Below are 17,056 nucleotides of genomic sequence, written 5' to 3'. Positions count from 1 at the left end.
TTTTGGATGACCATCTCATAACAGGGTATGAACATATGGTTTTTGTCCTTGTGTGTGCCTTTTTATTTTTTTAATTTTTATTTGAGAGAGAGGGCACCTGTGTGTGCGGGAGCGGGAAAAAGGCAGAGGGAGGGAGGGAGGGAGGGAGAGAGAGAGGGAGAGAGAAACCCAAGCAGGCTCTGCACCGCCACCGCAGAGCCTGACTTGGGGCTGGATCTCACCAACGAGACCACCACCCAAGCCAAAATCATGAACTGTCAGCAGAGCATGACAGATGTAGAGGTCGAACTCAAGAACCATGAGATCACAACCTGAGCCAAAGTTGGATGCTCAACCGACTGAGCCATCCAGGTGCCCCTGCGTGTGTGCCTTTTCAAAATTCTCTTTTAACACAGTATTTCTCCAAGTGGGCTAATACAGTGTATTCTTGGGAAGCTATGAACTTTTTAAAACACTAGTCTAGACCAAGTTTTCATAGCTTAATGAAGAACATCTAATGTGGTAATAAAGATCTAAAAGTCAAGATGAATATATTATCCAGTATTCTCCATCTACAAGGTAGGTCTTTGTTACAAAAGTCTTAATATACGCTTTATTAAGCAAAGCTGACTATATGCATTTTTGTTTGTCTGTTTTAAAAGACAGATTTGGGGCTGATGGGGGTGGGGGAAGATGGACAACCTATTTTATTTAAAAAAAATTTTTTTAATGTTTATATTTATTTTTGAGACAGAGAGAGACAGAACATGAGCAGAGGAGGGAGACAGAGAGGGAGACACAGAATCGGAAACAGGCTCCAGGCTCTGAGCTGTCAGCACAGAGGCTAACACGGGGCTCGAACCCATGAACTGTGAGATCATGACCTGAGCCAAAGTCAGACACTCAATTGACTGCGTTGCCCAGGCGTCCCTGGACAACCTATTTTAAACCTTGTATGTCTTAGCGAGGAGTCAGGTGAAAGTTCACATAAGCCACTCTGAGCTACTCTGAGGACAAATGCTTCAATCCTTGAAAGCTGACATTATGTGTCTAGGACTATACACATCCTGTAATGTAACTGTCACAGTTAAAGGCAAACTCATGAATAAACTGCAAAACTGTGGGTAGAAAGGGTGAAGATGGGAGGCGAGGTCAGGAGTGAAGGGTGAGGGGGATAAGGAATGAGGAACAAATGAAATGTGAAAATAAAAAAAATAAAGACCCATTTAAGGGGCACCTGGCTGGCTAAGTTGATGGAATGTGTAACTCTAGATCTTGCGGTTGTAGGTTTGAGCCCCACGCTGGTATAGAGATTTAAAAAAAATAAAATCTTTTTTTTATTTTTTAATTTTTTTTTAACATTTATTTATTTTTGAGAGACAGGGAGAGACAGAGCATAAGCAGGGGGAGGGGCAGAGAAAGAGGGAGACACAGAATCTGAAGCAGGCTCTAAGCTATCAGCACAGAGCCTGATGTGGGGCTCAAACTCACAAACCATGAGATCATGACCTGAGCCGAAGTCGGACGCTTAACCGACTGAGCCACCCAGGCGCCCCCAAAGATGAAATCTTCAAAGACACATTTAAACTTCTGACACCCAACCTAAATAGTTACAACTGAAATTTGAATATTTCCTTTAGCAATCAAACTAAAATCTTTTTAATTTCTGAAATCTGAATCTATTTCTCACCTTTGGAAGCAATCCTAACTCAAAAAATAAATCCTTGTGAATACCTTAGCTCATTGTTAAAATGTAGTTCTATCTATTGAAGAACTTTTTATACTTGCAAACATTTTATGGCAATTTAAGAAAGAATAGTGGGGGGCATGTGGGTGACTCAGTCAGTTAAGCGTCCAACTCTTGATCTCAGCTCAGGTTGTGATCTCAGGATTCCTGAGTTTGAGCCCTACGTGGGGCTCCACACTGAAAGTGCAGAGCCTGCTTGGGATTCTGTCTCCCTCTCTCTCTGCCCTTTCCCCACTCACCTGCATGGAGCTGTGCTGTCTCAAAAACAAATAAACATTAAAAAAAAAAAAAAAAGAAAGAAAGAAAGAATGGAAAAAGAAACAAAAAATCAGGAATTTCTGTTGGAACACTGTTCAAATTGATGTTCTTACAAATTGGTAATGGTAAGATATTTGAAGCTGATCAAAAAGGGTGCTGGTACCTACTCAGTACACTAAGATGAGGAAAAAAAGTGTTCATTTGCAACCATGCATTAGTCAAAACCAAGACTGAATGTAAACTAATCCATCTCTTCAAATCTGAACAAAGCTTGCTTCATTCATTCATTCATTCAATTTTTAAAGTAATCTCTATGCCCAACATGGGGCTTGCACTCATGACCTCAAGATCAAGTCACATGCTCTACCGACTGAGCCAGCCAGGTGCCCCAAGCAAAGCTACTGTTAGATGTGAAATACAATTTCATTTTGGAGTTTGGGATTTAAGAACAATATCTCAAAAAAAAGAGCTAAATAATAGTGCAGTTTCAAATGACTAAAAACTTTGATCTATTTATATAAAGAATGTAATACTTGCCATGTGCTGTAAGCTCCTTGAAGGTAGGGATTATTGTCTTACAAAATCTCGCAACTTTTAAACACTTAACAGAGTGCTTTCCATATAATAATTCTAAATCATTATCTATCCTTGGTTATTCACTTGCCATGTTCAGCACAATCCATCTTTCCTTTCTCTGTCCTACTTCTATTCTTTGAAAAGAGTTTTTCAATTAAGAAAACAGATCTTTATTTTACTTAATAGTTAATAAGATATGTCTTTGCTTTAAAATGAAGTCTTTAGTTCTAGTTCTAATGCCTAGGACATACATTTTAATTTGTTTTAAGTCCTTTAAGTATGATATCAAAAATAACAATTAGATATTCTTTAGGACACAGGAATTATGACTTGAAAAAAAAATTTTTTTAAATGTGTATTTATTTTTGAGAGAGAGTGTGTGCAAGTGAGTGGAGGAGGGGCAGAGAGGGGGAGAGAGGATCCAAAGTAGGCTCTGTGTTGACAGCAGAGAGCCAGATGTGGGCTCGAATTCACAAACCGTGAGATCATGACCTGAGCCACAGTCAGATGCGCAATGATTGAGCCACCCAGGTGCCCCAGGACTTGAAAAATATTAACTGGGTTATTAACAGCATAAAAGTAGGAATATTCTTCGCCACTAGCCCTCAAGTTCAAGTTTTTTTTCCTAAGAACTAAGAAACTTGGGATATAAATAAATATTATGGTCAAAGGTATAGAGTTTCTATTTCTTTTTCTTTTTTTTTTTTTGAGAGAGGAAGAGAGAATCTTTTTTTTTTTTTTTTTTTTAACTTTTATTTATTATTGAGAGACAGAGAAAGACAGAGAATGAGCATGGGAGAGGCAGACAGAAGGAGACACAGAATCTGAAGCGGGCTCCAGGCTCTGAGCTGTCAGCACAGAGACTGACGTGGGGCTCGAACTCACAAGCCGCGAGATCATGACTTGAGCCAAAGTCAGACGCTTAACCAACTGAGCCACCCAGGCGCCCCAAGAGAGGAAGAGAGAATCTTAAGCAGGCTTCACACCCAGCCCAGAGCCCAATGCAGGGCTCGATCTCACAACCTTGAGATCATGACCCTGAGCCAAAATCAAGAGTAGGACTCAACCAACTGAGCAACCCAGGCAGCCGCAGTTTCTACTTCTGATTAAACCCTTTATTTGTTGAGATTTCCCAGCTGTGAAACAGAAAATTCAGTACTTATAATTGCCAAGATCAGTGACATACTCTGCAACATAAAAATATGGTCCTGTGTCAGTTTTGTTAAACTCTTAGAGACACACATGCTCTCATGACCAAGTCCATTAAGAAGCAGAAGGCAACAGTATTAATAAAGACAAAGATTAAAAGAAATCAAATCTACGAAGATTCAATTCTTTTGTCTCTGTCCATCAAATATAAAAATGTAATTTTTTTTAATTTTTTTTTTTTAACGTTTATTTATTTTTGGGACAGAGAGAGACAGAGCATGAACGGGGGAGGGGCAGAGAGAGAGGGAGACACAGAATCGGAAACAGGCTCCAGGCTCCGAGCCACCAGCCCAGAGCCCGACACGGGGCTCGAACTCACAGACCGCGAGATCGTGACCTGGCTGAAGTCGGACGCTTAACCGACTGCGCCACCCAGGCGCCCCAAAATGTAACTTTTTAAAAACTCCTACATCCTTCTCTTTAGATAGATGAAAGAATTCTTATCAAAATTTACTGAATTGTAATGGAATCCACTGGTGCAAATGGGTACCTAAAATTGTCAGAGCTTTTCAACTTTTTACAAAAATGCTGTTAAAAGACTTGTTCCATTATGCATTTATATACCTGTTCCTAATATTTTGAAACCTAACATATCTATTGAAAACAAAACAAAAACCTTGTGGCCTCCATGACTAGATGGTCACAGCAGAGAAGGAAAATTTCAAACAAAATCCTTTACTCTAGTAACAGATTTAAACATATATTTGACAAATTCTACTTAAAAACACTGACTCTATGTAGCTTAGCTGTTGCTTAAGCCTTGAGATTTGTCAAAGAAAGAAGGAAATGGTACTCTGTTGAGAATACTAAAAAATGTAAGGCAGGAAAAATTAATACAGACCAAAAAGAACACTTTTTTTTTTTTTAATGGTAGGGGAAAGGCAAAAAATAAAAAACCTTACTGTCTATGATGTTAACATCACGTATTTGTCACTTAAGTTACCTAAAAAGTGCACGTATGCCTAAGATACTTTAAAGCTTATTTATTTTGAGAGAGAGAGGGAGGGAGAATCCCAAGCAGGCTCCGTGCTGTCAGCACGGAGCCTGACTTGGGGCTCAATCCCACAAACTGTGAGATCATGATCTGAGCTGAAATCAAGAGTTGGAGGCTTAAACAAATGAGTCACCCAGGCATCGCATGCCTAAGATACTTTAAATGCTTATTTTATGCTGATGTATGGTAGTGTCACAAAATTCTACAGGTAGCTATTATGGAATTATTTACGTTATATTAAGTTGTATTCTAGATCAATACATACAGAGTATTGATGATACAGTAACATACACAACCATACATATTTTCTGGACAAGAGTCAAATCAAATCCTTCTGGAGTATGTTGGCAATGTACAGCAGAAAGTTGCAAATATCTGGCTATGTTCAAGTTGAGGTGAAACAAAATCATTATTTTGCTATGGTACACATTATTAGAGAAGAAACTCAATCCACTATCAAATCTAATTATAAATGCCTATTTTTAGATGTTTTATTTTTTAAATGTTTATTTTGAGAGAGAGTGAGTGAGCACATGAATGGGGGAGGGGCAGAGAGTGAGAGAAAGAGAGAATCCCAAGCAGGCTCTATGTTGTCAGCATACAGCTCAACGCAGGGCTCGATCTCATGAACCACGAGTTCATGACCTGAGCTGAAATCAAGAGTTGGATACTTAAGTGAATGAACCACATAGGAGCTCCAAGATGTTTTTAAACTCCTCTTTTGGCAAAAATTATTTTGAGTAATTTTTGATACAGGAGTTCTAGTTCAGTTAAATAATTTGAACATGGTCTTGGAGTCGGCAGAAATAAAATCTGACCTAATATTCATGAACTTCCTACTACCTTTAGATTTCTAAGAAGCCTGCCACCACAAATCATATTAGGTATTTATTTCGGCTTTGAAAGCTTATTAAACTTCGCAAACTCATGAACCTTATATAACAGGATGCCGTTTTCCTTACCTAAGTTTAAGAGAAAATTAACCAACTAATTTGGAGAAATGACATGTCAACTTCCAATCATTCAAACAAATCCGATTTTCCATTATAATCTTTGAACAGATATATGTCTAGGTCAAGTCTGAAAATAAGCAGTCCAGTAACTAAAAATGACTGAACACTACTGAGACCAAATAAAATGCTTTAAAATCACTTTAAGGAGGTTCAACATAATTTCACTTAGTAAAATGTACATCCAGGAAAGAATTTAGAAACATTCACGTTTTACAAGAAGAAAGGATATCAACAGTGTGAGTCAAGTCACATTTAGTTTTGACTCTGGATACCATGCAGTGTTTGTATATATCATAAGGATATTCAAAATTATACCTACTTATATATGTGATAAAGAGAAGACTATCCACAGATAAAAACAAATCAAAATTACATTTTAGATTTTCTAGATACTATACATTATTTACAATGTACATGTCATAAAAATATTAAATTGAGCACAGTGTTTCTTAAAATGAAAAATGCTTTCTAGTCTCAATCAGAGGTTAGCTATCAGACAAAATTACAACTATTCATAGAGAGACTCTTAAAAAATCATTTTTCAGAAAGAAAGCTTTCAATGGTACTCTGGAGGAGCAATGCCTACATTTGAGCAAAGTTAATATACACAAAAATGAAACTTTTCTTTCACAAATGCACACTATGGTTATGATACTCTGGTAGCAGCTTATAACCACTTTACCCATAGGGAACTCCCTATGCATTCTGCCTACACATTCACCATACCAGGCACACACACTCAAAATATAAGTCTGGTTTAATAGGTATCATGACATTGGTTAAAATGTGAACCACAATACTAGGGTTTAGTTTCTTAGGCTGGAAAACAAAAATATAATAGGTTAAGATAAAATTCTTTTCCATGTGATTATGAAAATAAACCTTCAAAATTTACCCTGAGCCCTTATTTATTTATTTATTTATTTATTTATTTATTTATTTATTTATTTATTTATTTATTTCAATATATGAAGTTTATTGTCAAATTGGTTTCCATACAACACCCAGTGTCCTGAGCCCTTATTTAGTGGATAATGAAAATTAAGTCGGAAAAAAGAGCAGGATATATTTTTAACAAAGTGACAGCTTACCTGATATGCCATTCTTGCTGGTGTTCAATAAAGCTACAGATGCTGCAGAAACTCTTTTATTGTTCACAGTCTGCCCTGATTTTCTTGAGGTACATTCTTCACTATCACTGTCTTGTAAATTTAGTAGCCTTGGCTGGAAACACTGTAGTCGACATGATCTGATATTGCTTAATATTTCAGAAAGGGACAGTCTGTTTTCACAATGTTTACTGGAAGCATTGGTCCGAGTGAAATTAGAAGAGAAGTCTATAGTTTGGGAAGAGCTTGAAAAACCATTCAGCATTTCAGGGTCTATCTGTTTCAGGACTGGGTCATGTTCTGTGGATATTCGGTCCATTATGACCCTGAAAAGCAATATAAAACCAAATATTATCTGGAAGAATTAGTTCCCTTCTACCTTGTAAAACAAAAATCAGGTCAAGACAAATAGTATACCTTCCACCTCTGCCAATTCGCCTCCTTGCAAATCCTATACATCTTCTTGGGACTGTGAGTGTTGTAAGGCAATGCCTGTATCTCAACTTATCCAAATCTGCCAATTCTGAATTTTCAAAGGAGTGGTTAGCTTGGTCCAAACGAGGCTGCAAAGAAAGAAAAAAAAGAAAATCAAAACCCACGGAATAAATCTGAAAAGAAAAAAGGTTAAATCATGATAAAAATAAAATTCAGCATTAACAGAACAATTAAAATTTAGACATAAAACTGTAAAATTGTTTTATCTGTAAAAAACCAGATAAAATTTTACAAAACTGAATCAAAAGTTCACTCACCAAAGTAACTCAAAGTGTATTTAATATTTTAGGGTATATTTTAAAAGAAATATATCTTTAAAGAATAATATGGCTTTTAACATCTATGGCAGAAAAAGTAGAGATAGGAAAGTTAGTAATTTACAAGCTTCCTATTGAGATATACCAGAAAGAAATTTTTTTTTGGACCAAAAATTGTACTTCAAGCATGTATGGGTCAGGCTGACACTTCTTACTTTTAAGAACATACGGTTCATTTCTCTGCCTTCCTATTCCCTTTATTATTCTATTTTTCTGGGTCTTAACACTTCTCTATCCTTTCATAATATTTTTTTCTTTCTCTCATTAGCGTAACTTGTAAAAAACTTTCTACCTCTTCTACACTACTCTCACACACACACACACACACACACACACACACACACACACACATCCTAAATAAGTTGGAAGTGTAGATGTTTACCATAATGCAACAAGGCAAATGGTCTCCACAAGCCATACCTCATTTACTCTATAGTTACACTTTATCTGAAAATCTGAGCATCTGGGAATCAGGGTCCCTCCTGATAGAATGTTGCACCAAAACTTAATAACACAAAGCAATTTCTAAGTGTGTCAAAAAGTTATGAATATAATTATTAGATAAAATATTGCCATGAGGAGAGTTTAAAGATGATTCTTTTATGTTTGATACTTACTTGGTATGTAAGTACCAACATACAGGATGGGCTTGCTTAAAATAAATTTTAATGAACAGCAACTATCAAAACTTCAATTAGAGATTCTGGGCTTACCTAACTCTACCAGTGACAGTAAATTTTCATAACTGCTAAACTACAGTTAAAGCCCAAAGTAAAACTAAATTTTTAAAATTTAGAATTCTAAATTATCAATTTCCAAGTAAAGGATTATGAGATTTTTGGGTATCCTCTGAAAGGACTAAGTACCTTTTAGCATCTTTTACTGGTATGTGTATAGGCAATATTAAATAAAAAATGCTGATGGACTTCCCATTTTTAGATCAAGACTAAGTTACCCTGACAAGAGTTACCTATGAACATCTGGTTCACAAAAACACTACGAAAAAATAAAATTCTTACAGCGTAATACTGGCATCCTGCTCGCCTCCTGAAAGCACAGGGACCATCAGGATCATTTTCTTCTTCAGGTTCTGATACTGGGGATGGTACCTAAAAAAAAAAGAGGCATGAGACATTCCATTTAGGAGTTATCAGAAGTCAACAGATCAATCTTTGTAGTAATCTAAAATCAGAATCTGATCACAAACAGTATGCCTACGTTACATATAGTAGGTAGTAAATTCCCCCCAAACAGCTAAAGGCTAGCAATGATTTTCTATGGTTAAAAATGATCATTTTGAAAGGATTAGTTCTTGCAGGTACGTTAACATAGTATTGTGTAATTGCTTCTGAACACGTTAAGTACTTAAAAAGAATCAGTACAGTTTTTATATATCCCACTTATATTTTCTAAATAATGGATGAGGCCATAAATATTTTTATTTTGACAGTTATGGTTCACCTATATAGGCAGATGTATTTTTCTCCAATAACTTTCTTTCCCTGTAATAAAAGTAAAAAACTAGGAAGTAAAAAAGGTTTATGAATAGTGCCCCCTCCAAGGCCATAAAAGGTCATACGTTTTTCTCAAAGGGAGTCCCTACTCACTTTTTTAAAAACACTTTTTTAGTTTTTATTTATTTAAATTCCAGTTAACATATAATGTAATATTTCAGGTGTACAGTTAGTGAAATCACGTTTTAAACTTGGCAGATGATAAGCAGAAAAATTAGAAAAGGACAGAAGGCTTGCTAAAGGTAAGCAGACTGGTTGCAAAGAGAAATGATAAGCCCATAGCCTGACAGCAAAAGAAAAAATAAAGACTTTCAAAAAGTCGTCACATAATTAAAATGCACTCTGCCTGGGAACCATGTGATCTTAGGTGAACTATCCCTATAAAACTTGAGTGGACCCCTGGGCAACACTGATACTTTGGAGCAAACTTTGTAAGTGTCATCAAAAACGGAGTAAATTATATACAAATATACTCTAATACAGCAGAGAAATAATATGGTTTAGATAAATTTCTACCCATAATGGTTAAAATTAAAAAAAAAAAAGTTTTGGTACTTAAGTTTCAGTAGTCTCGCAATTTCACTTTGGAGTACATCTCTTTTTCTGACAACGCTGGCTCAACCAAATTTACTTGCAAATTTTGAACCTCACAAATCCCTCTCTTCCTATTTTGAGAGGAAAAATGTGTTCTCCACATTATTTCCAAACTGTGGTAATTACCACTGAGCAGGGTCATCCAGGGGAGAAAGGCATTTGGTGAGGTTCCAATATACCTCCACCAACCCTATGGGGGAGACACAGAAACAGTAAGCTGGGGCTGATTCTTCTTCCCGTGGAACCAAGCCCCAAACCTGAAATTTGAAAGGAAATCCCCAATGTGAATTTTATACTTTGGTTCCTTTGCAAATCCTCTACCTCTTCTAAAATACACACAGGGGAAGTGTCACAAAATCTCAGAAATTCTTTGCATAAAATATACCACCCCTTCCTCCCGACCACCATTCTTCAGGAGTGGATTCGAGGATTTAGTCTGAGACACAGGAAGAGAGAGCTGACATTAGGAGACTCAGAAGTGTGATTAAGAAAAGACAGGGCTTTAATTCTGCTCTGTTGCAAATCAGTTGGAGAAGTCTGGTTAAAATGTCTGTTCTCTTAAGTCTCCCTATTCTTTTTCCTTGTTTACTGGACAAAGAAGCAGCACATCATTATTTTACAGATCTTTTTAGCAATAAAATCCTGATTTTGTAAGAGTTCCAGCCTAAATACCTGCCTCACTGAATAATATCCAACTGTATAGGTAAATACTTATTCTTCAGTGACAGGGGATACCATTATAAAAATTGATGAGAGTTGTCAAAGACCCAGTAAAAGGACTCAAGAGGAACTTAAAAGTTTCAAAATATAATTTGAAATTTTGATGTGGGTTTGAAGGCTGGGGACTATATGAATAAACACAAGAATTTAGAATAGAAACAAAAGCCCCCTAATGCGAGAGGAATATATGACTAATATGTGTGTCCCACTATCAGGAGGATGGACTGATTCCAGCACTAAAGGAAAAGTTTCCATAGGTCATAATATCCCCTGGTGTCATTCTTAAGAGCTGGGAGTGTACAGCAAAACTTTAAAGGCTCTCTTCAGTACCACCAATATAAGGCTATTATTAATATATACTGAAACCATGTCATCTTCTTAAGATTCTTTAATAATGTTCTAGTGTGTATAATGGTAGATAGAAGCCATCTGCCACCTGGCTACTACTGCAAGCATCATTCTGTTCAACCTCTCTTCCCCTTTGCATTTTATGCTCCAGTAATGCCAAACTGCAAGCAATTCTCACTTACATGCTGTTTCCTCTGCCTAGAAGCCCTCCCTACACTTTCTATCAGAAAACTACTATGTGTTCGGACATTATTTTCCTCATTCCTCCAAAATGGCCACCTAATTAATATCCCATGGCTCTTTAATGCACTGAGTCTAACTGGATGATCCTTTGACAAAAGTAATCAATTATTTCATTAAGTGCTTTTCAAGCGCGTACTAAATTAAAACCTGTATTTGTGCATTTTACGATACATATGAATGCTAAAATATCTGGGATAGAAAAACTAAATTAGTGATAAAAGAGTAAAAAAAACACATAGTCTAGTCAAAGGGAATACATTTTACGATTCTACATTTTAAATAGTTACAACCATAAAGTGTTTTATAAAACAGTTTGTTTCCAAATGTCTGTAATGTTGGTTAGAATTTTTTTTTCTCTTAAAGCAATGAAATAAAAATGTTAAAATATAATAAAATGTATTTGTTATAGCATTCTCTTTACATTGACTATACCATATAGACAAAAAAAAAGAGGGTGTTGCCAGACCAGGTGCTAAACTATAAATATGTATTTATCTTTTAAAATTCATCCTTTGATACATAAAGGTCTTTTAAAAACAGCACTTGTGAAAGTGAAATTAAGAATTTAAAATTGCAGGGGCACCTGGGTGGCTGAATTGGTTAAGCAACTTCAGGTCAGGTCACGGTCTTGTGGTTTCATGAGTTTGAACCCCATACTGGGTGGGCTCTGTGCTGATGGCGCAGAGCCTGCTTATGATTCTCTCTCTTTGCCCCTCCTATGCTCTCTCTCAAAATAAATGTAAAAACTTAAAAAAAAAAAAAAAGATTTTTAAAACTGCAAACATCTTGCTATAAACTGTTGCAATATAAATCAAAGAATTATCTTCATGATTTACAATTTGCATTAGTTCTTTGGAATCTTTATAATTAAATGATTATTGCCAGGGGCGCCAGGGTGGCTCAGTCAGTTAGATGTCCAACTCCTGATATCGGCTCAGGTCATGATCTTGAGCCCTTCATCAGGCTGCATGCTGAGTGTGGAGCCTGCTTCAGACTCTCTCTCTCCCTCTCTCTTTAGATAAATAAATAAACATTAAAAAAATATAAATGGTTATTGCCCAAATTAGCAAAGTTTACATTAAAAATTGCAAAACAAAATGCTAAAAAATTGTTAAAAAAATTATTGTTGGTTATTGTTGGTGAATATTTACAATTATGTATTAAGTATCTTAAAATATTGATAATCTTTGGTTCAGTAATCCTACTTTTTTTTTTAAGTTTATTTATTTATTTTGTGAGAGAGTAAGCATAGAGAGAGAGGGACAGAGAATGTCAAGTAGGCTCTACATTGTCAGTGCAGAGCCTGAAGCAGGGCTCAAACTCATCAACTATTAGATCATGACCTGAACTGAAACCAAGAGTTGGACTCTTAACTAAGCCACCTAGATGCCCCTCAGTAATTCCATTTTTTTTTTTTTTTTTAACGTGTACTTATTTTTGACAGCCAGAGGGAGGGAGAGTGAGAGAGAGAGCATGCATGTGAATGTGAATGGGGGAGAGGCGGAGAGAGAGAGAGGAACAGAAATACCAAAGCGGGCTCTGCTGAGACAGCAGAAAGCCTGATGTGGGGCTCGAACTCATGAACCGTTGAGATCATGACCTCAAGTTGGCCGCTCAACCAACTGAGCCACCAGGTGTCCCAGCAATTTCATTTCTAATAATCTACTTTAAATACAGACGGAAAAAATAGAAACATTCATTTTTATAAAAAGGAACACTGAAAACCACCTAAATATTCCAGAGAATAAATTCTATCCAATTGAGAGAATATAATGGAAAGTAAATACCACATGAGTGGCTACATAAATAATGTGGAAAATGTTTATGCTATACAACATTAGGTGAAGAAAGTAAGAATCAAAACTAAGAGGTCAATTATGTTTTAAAATATAGCAATATAAAAGACTAGAAGGAAATGTCTTTAAAATAGTTTTAAAACAAGCACCTGTGGAAATTCATCTTCATCTGAGCTGTGAAAGTCATATTGCTTAATGTCACTCTTATTGATCACAGGCAATGTCTCAGGAGTGGGTTGCTGAGATGTTATCAAAGCCTCTGCTTTAGGCTTCTTTGGGTACTTCTTCTTTTGACGAACCACATCAGAAGCCTCTTCTTTCAAAGACAAATGATGAGGGTGCTGTTTACATGACGATTTTTCCCCCAAAAGGAAGAAATGAAAATCATTTTAGAAATCATGAAAAACTATACTGCTCTTTGAAAAACATACATTTTTACCCAGGAGGTGATTTTATTTACTGTTTTTAATATGCAAAAATTGTGGTCATAAATTGAAAAATGTTTTACTTTTTTCAAGTTGTGATTAAAAATAATAATGGTACCTAAATTTGCTTTTTATATTGTTATTTATACTTTAACTATGATGTTAGTGATTTAAAAAAATTACTCTATTATTATGCAATCCAGCATTTAAAAGCACTTACATTTAATTTTAATTTTATTTAAATCCACTGTATTAATGATGATTAATAAATTTATTTGAAAAATAACTTGAATTAGATTATAAATTCATTAATTTATTTCTACACTTACTTTCAATTTTTAAAAATGTCTATGGCTGGTAATCTTTTTGAGGAAAATGAGTTTATTAACTAGAAAAAAATTCGTTTTAGAATTACTGCCTCAACTGAACAGTAATCAAACTGTTCTCAAGTACCCTAGAGTTCTGTGATAGCACTTTAGAGGTCATCTGGCAACCAGACTGACATATGGGGTGGGTTTCCAGCGCCCCCTGCTTTCCACCCCTCAGCAGAGAAGCTCTGTTACTATCTGTTTTGACATACATAGTGGTATTCCTCTTAATAAATAGGGTTCTACTACTTAAAAGTTTGGAAATGATTGTTCTAATAGAGCACCAAAGTACAAGCAATATTGAAGTGAAAAAATATTTAAGAGGTTCTACATTTTCCCGTGTAGTCCACATTTTTGTTAAAACTACAGCAGGGTCAAAAATGGTACATACAATGAAAATGTTGCTTAAATGGCAAATTATTTAGTGATATAGCTAGGTTTCCTACAATGGTTAAATCTATGGCATCAAAAAGAAAACCTCACCCTCTTCGAAACTACCTATATTTTAAGGTGGGATGTGTGACAAGGTAAATAAAGTTAGCTATGTGTAATGGGGTGGATCAACAATGAATGAGCAACCGTATCTCTAACACTAGTAAACATTCTCAGTGTTTTTCCTACAGATGATCTAAAATAAAAACCTATAATATAGGAAAGGCTGATTCTGTCAGTAATTTCAGGTTGAGATCTTCATCTTCTCTACCAATCATATACTTGGAAAAAGCATTGGTTTATATAAAATGGATTTTAAAAAATAACTTAGAAAATAACATTTATTGCACTGATAACATTTTTGGCTATAGAGGCAAGTGTGTTTTAAAAAGAATCAAGTAGGTGGGCTAGATGCCTGTGATTAATAAGAAAGAACTTTTGTGTTTGAATTGACATCAGCTGATTAAAGGAGGAGTCTTCCTGCTCCACATTCTTCTTTGACCTTTAACAACGAACCCAGGAAAAGTAAGAATTGTGTACATTTTTAAAAGATGAATTTTCCACAAACACCCTATGTTGCTTTTTAAATCTTGCTATATACAAAGTTCCACTGTCTAAATGCTCAGTCAATACCTATTTCTTAGTTAAATCTAAGCTCCTTAAAGGTTTTATTAATGAATACTTTAATTAATGTACCAAGTGAATACTGAATAGATACAATTTCTTGAAGTCTAAAAGGCTTAAATAATCACTGAATCTGGCTCTTTATTAGCGAAGAAAATAGCATCTGGAAGTTACAGGACTTCTTCAAATCACTCAAAGTAGATAGCAGTTGATTCTGGAAGTGATAATGAAACTAAGAATAACTTTCAATAATAAATAGTCTCAATGAAGAAAGCTTTAATCTTAGATTTTGATGCCTGCCACTACAACGCAGGATTTGCTAAGGCTAGTGATAACAACTCAACTTTAATTACCCATATTCTCTAGAGAAGCAGATAGCACAGTGAAAAACACATGGTTTTTGGTGTTAGACCTAGACCTAAATCTCGAATCAGCCACTTGTTAGCTATATAATCTAGAAGTCACTCAGAGATAAAATCTGTGTCAATGGGCTGCTATAACAATTAATGAGTTAATATGTATGTAAAAATTCCTAGCAAAGTGCCTGGCTAATAGTAAAAACTAACCCATGTTAATTACTTTGTTCTTTAACCAAACTATACTAAGACAGCTGATGAAACCCCTAATTGTCTAAACAATATTATCATATATGCTTCTCCCCAGAGGATATTCACCTTAGTTTTACATTCTTGGACTTTGTGATGATTTCCATTATGAAGAGTTGCTGGAGTGGCATATAACTCTTTTTCTGATCTATTGATTTTCACTTCATTAAGGATTTCACCGCCATAGTCTCCCAAATGATATCTTGAAAAGGTCACAAAATATAAGAAAATGTTTTGTAGTTGAAAAATAAATTAGAAAAAAAAAAAAAAACCCAATGATATCGCAATTAACTAGAACACAACTAATTAATTAGTCAGATTATTCTTTTAAAAAAAGATTATTCTTGAAAGAAAATTTACAGGAATAAAGAAGTTCATATTTGGGATATAGTAAGACAAAAAACCAAAAAACCCTCTAAGGTATACAGAAGACAAATTTCTCATATATTTAATATTTTCAAACAGTGGGAAATGATGTTTAGAATGCTTACCTCAGGAATCACATAAAATTCTGTCAGGTGTAGTTTAGTCTATTTAGTTATGCAGGAAAAGGACTACTGCATTAGAGACACATTTTTAAAATGCGTTGAAACAAAAAATGTTTTCTACCTAGTTAGAAAATAAAATCATTTAAACATTCATTTCCCTCAAATTTTAATAGAAACTTTAATAAAAAGGATGGACAAAATGATCTCTAGATTCTTTTCTAAATAAAACTAAAGGATTCTGAAAAAAATTAAGTATATTAGAGGATCTACACATAATACACACAAAAATATACCCCAAATTCGCAATCCAAACTGATAATCTAACTTAAAAAAAACTAGCAATACCCGGATTCTTCAAAAAATGTAGATTTCATTTAAGAATCCATTTTAACTGTTTTAAAGCATGGCAAAAAATAAAACAAATCATTTGGTTATATTCTGACCATCATTTAGCTAAAGCTACCATTAGTATACAACAGCAGCAAGGTTACCTTTTTTCCACAACTTCTAAGGTTAAGTGCAATAATTCTCGTTTTGTTTTCTCTCTTCTCTTAATCATTTCCAAAATTGTTATGGCTCTACTAAACTCTCGTCTCAGTTTCAACATCTTTTCATAAGAGGCTTCATCATTCTTACGATTCTGTTGAAAACAACAATATTAGAAGAATAAACAATCCAATCATCATTCCATTTTCATTCAACAAAATCTTATGAGATCCAAAACTGTTTCATAAAGCAAAATGTTAAAAAAGTATTAAATATAAAAATGTTAAAAATCATCTTAAACAGCAACTACATAAGAGAACCTATTTAACTCTGAAAACAGAAGTACAAGCAAGTATCTCTCAAATATTAAAAAAAAAAATGCTGCCCACTGTTGAAAAGATGGAATGATAGAAGGGATAATTCCAACGTACACACATTTTTAGAAGACTGCCTGAAACAAAACCTAGTGTATCAATCAGAAAATGCAGTCCACTGAAATTGATGCAAGGCATTTTCCAGTGACAGAAACAGTTCTGTTAAATCAAGGTTACCTACCAAAAAAAAAAAAAAAAAAAGCCAAAATGGGTCTCTATCATTCACCTCTGTAACTGCAGGTTGGAAGGTTCAATACACCACAATGTAAACACTCACAATGACAATGACAAGCAAAACTTCCTATCAGAAACTCAGATATAAAACTGAAAGTAGGATATAAA

At 35.0% G+C, this 17,056-nt stretch overlaps 1 protein-coding gene across 3 annotated transcripts in view; it reads right to left on the bottom strand.

The window, feature by feature from the left end:
• Positions 1 to 17,056, bottom strand: part of EPC2 (enhancer of polycomb homolog 2) — a 121,097-nt gene that overhangs the window by 11,228 nt on the left and 92,813 nt on the right. For 2 of the 3 annotated variants that reach the window (XM_006935275.5, XM_003990752.6), the window contains exons 5-10: positions 16,346 to 16,494; positions 15,436 to 15,568; positions 13,062 to 13,253; positions 8,717 to 8,806; positions 7,303 to 7,448; positions 6,868 to 7,211 (exon numbers count right to left, since the gene is read on the bottom strand). In XM_006935275.5, coding sequence (XP_006935337.1) covers positions 6,868 to 7,211; positions 7,303 to 7,448; positions 8,717 to 8,806; positions 13,062 to 13,253; positions 15,436 to 15,568; positions 16,346 to 16,494 — 1,054 coding nt within the window. The remainder of the gene's footprint in view (positions 1 to 6,867; positions 7,212 to 7,302; positions 7,449 to 8,716; positions 8,807 to 13,061; positions 13,254 to 15,435; positions 15,569 to 16,345; positions 16,495 to 17,056) is intronic. The other variant, XM_006935276.5, reaches the window with a different exon arrangement.

The sequence above is a fragment of the Felis catus genome, chromosome C1 (genome assembly GCF_018350175.1).
Source record: "Felis catus isolate Fca126 chromosome C1, F.catus_Fca126_mat1.0, whole genome shotgun sequence".
NCBI lineage: Eukaryota > Metazoa > Chordata > Mammalia > Carnivora > Felidae > Felis > Felis catus.
The sequence above is the reverse complement of the archived record's forward strand: the minus strand, read 5'-3'. Positions and strand labels throughout refer to the sequence as shown.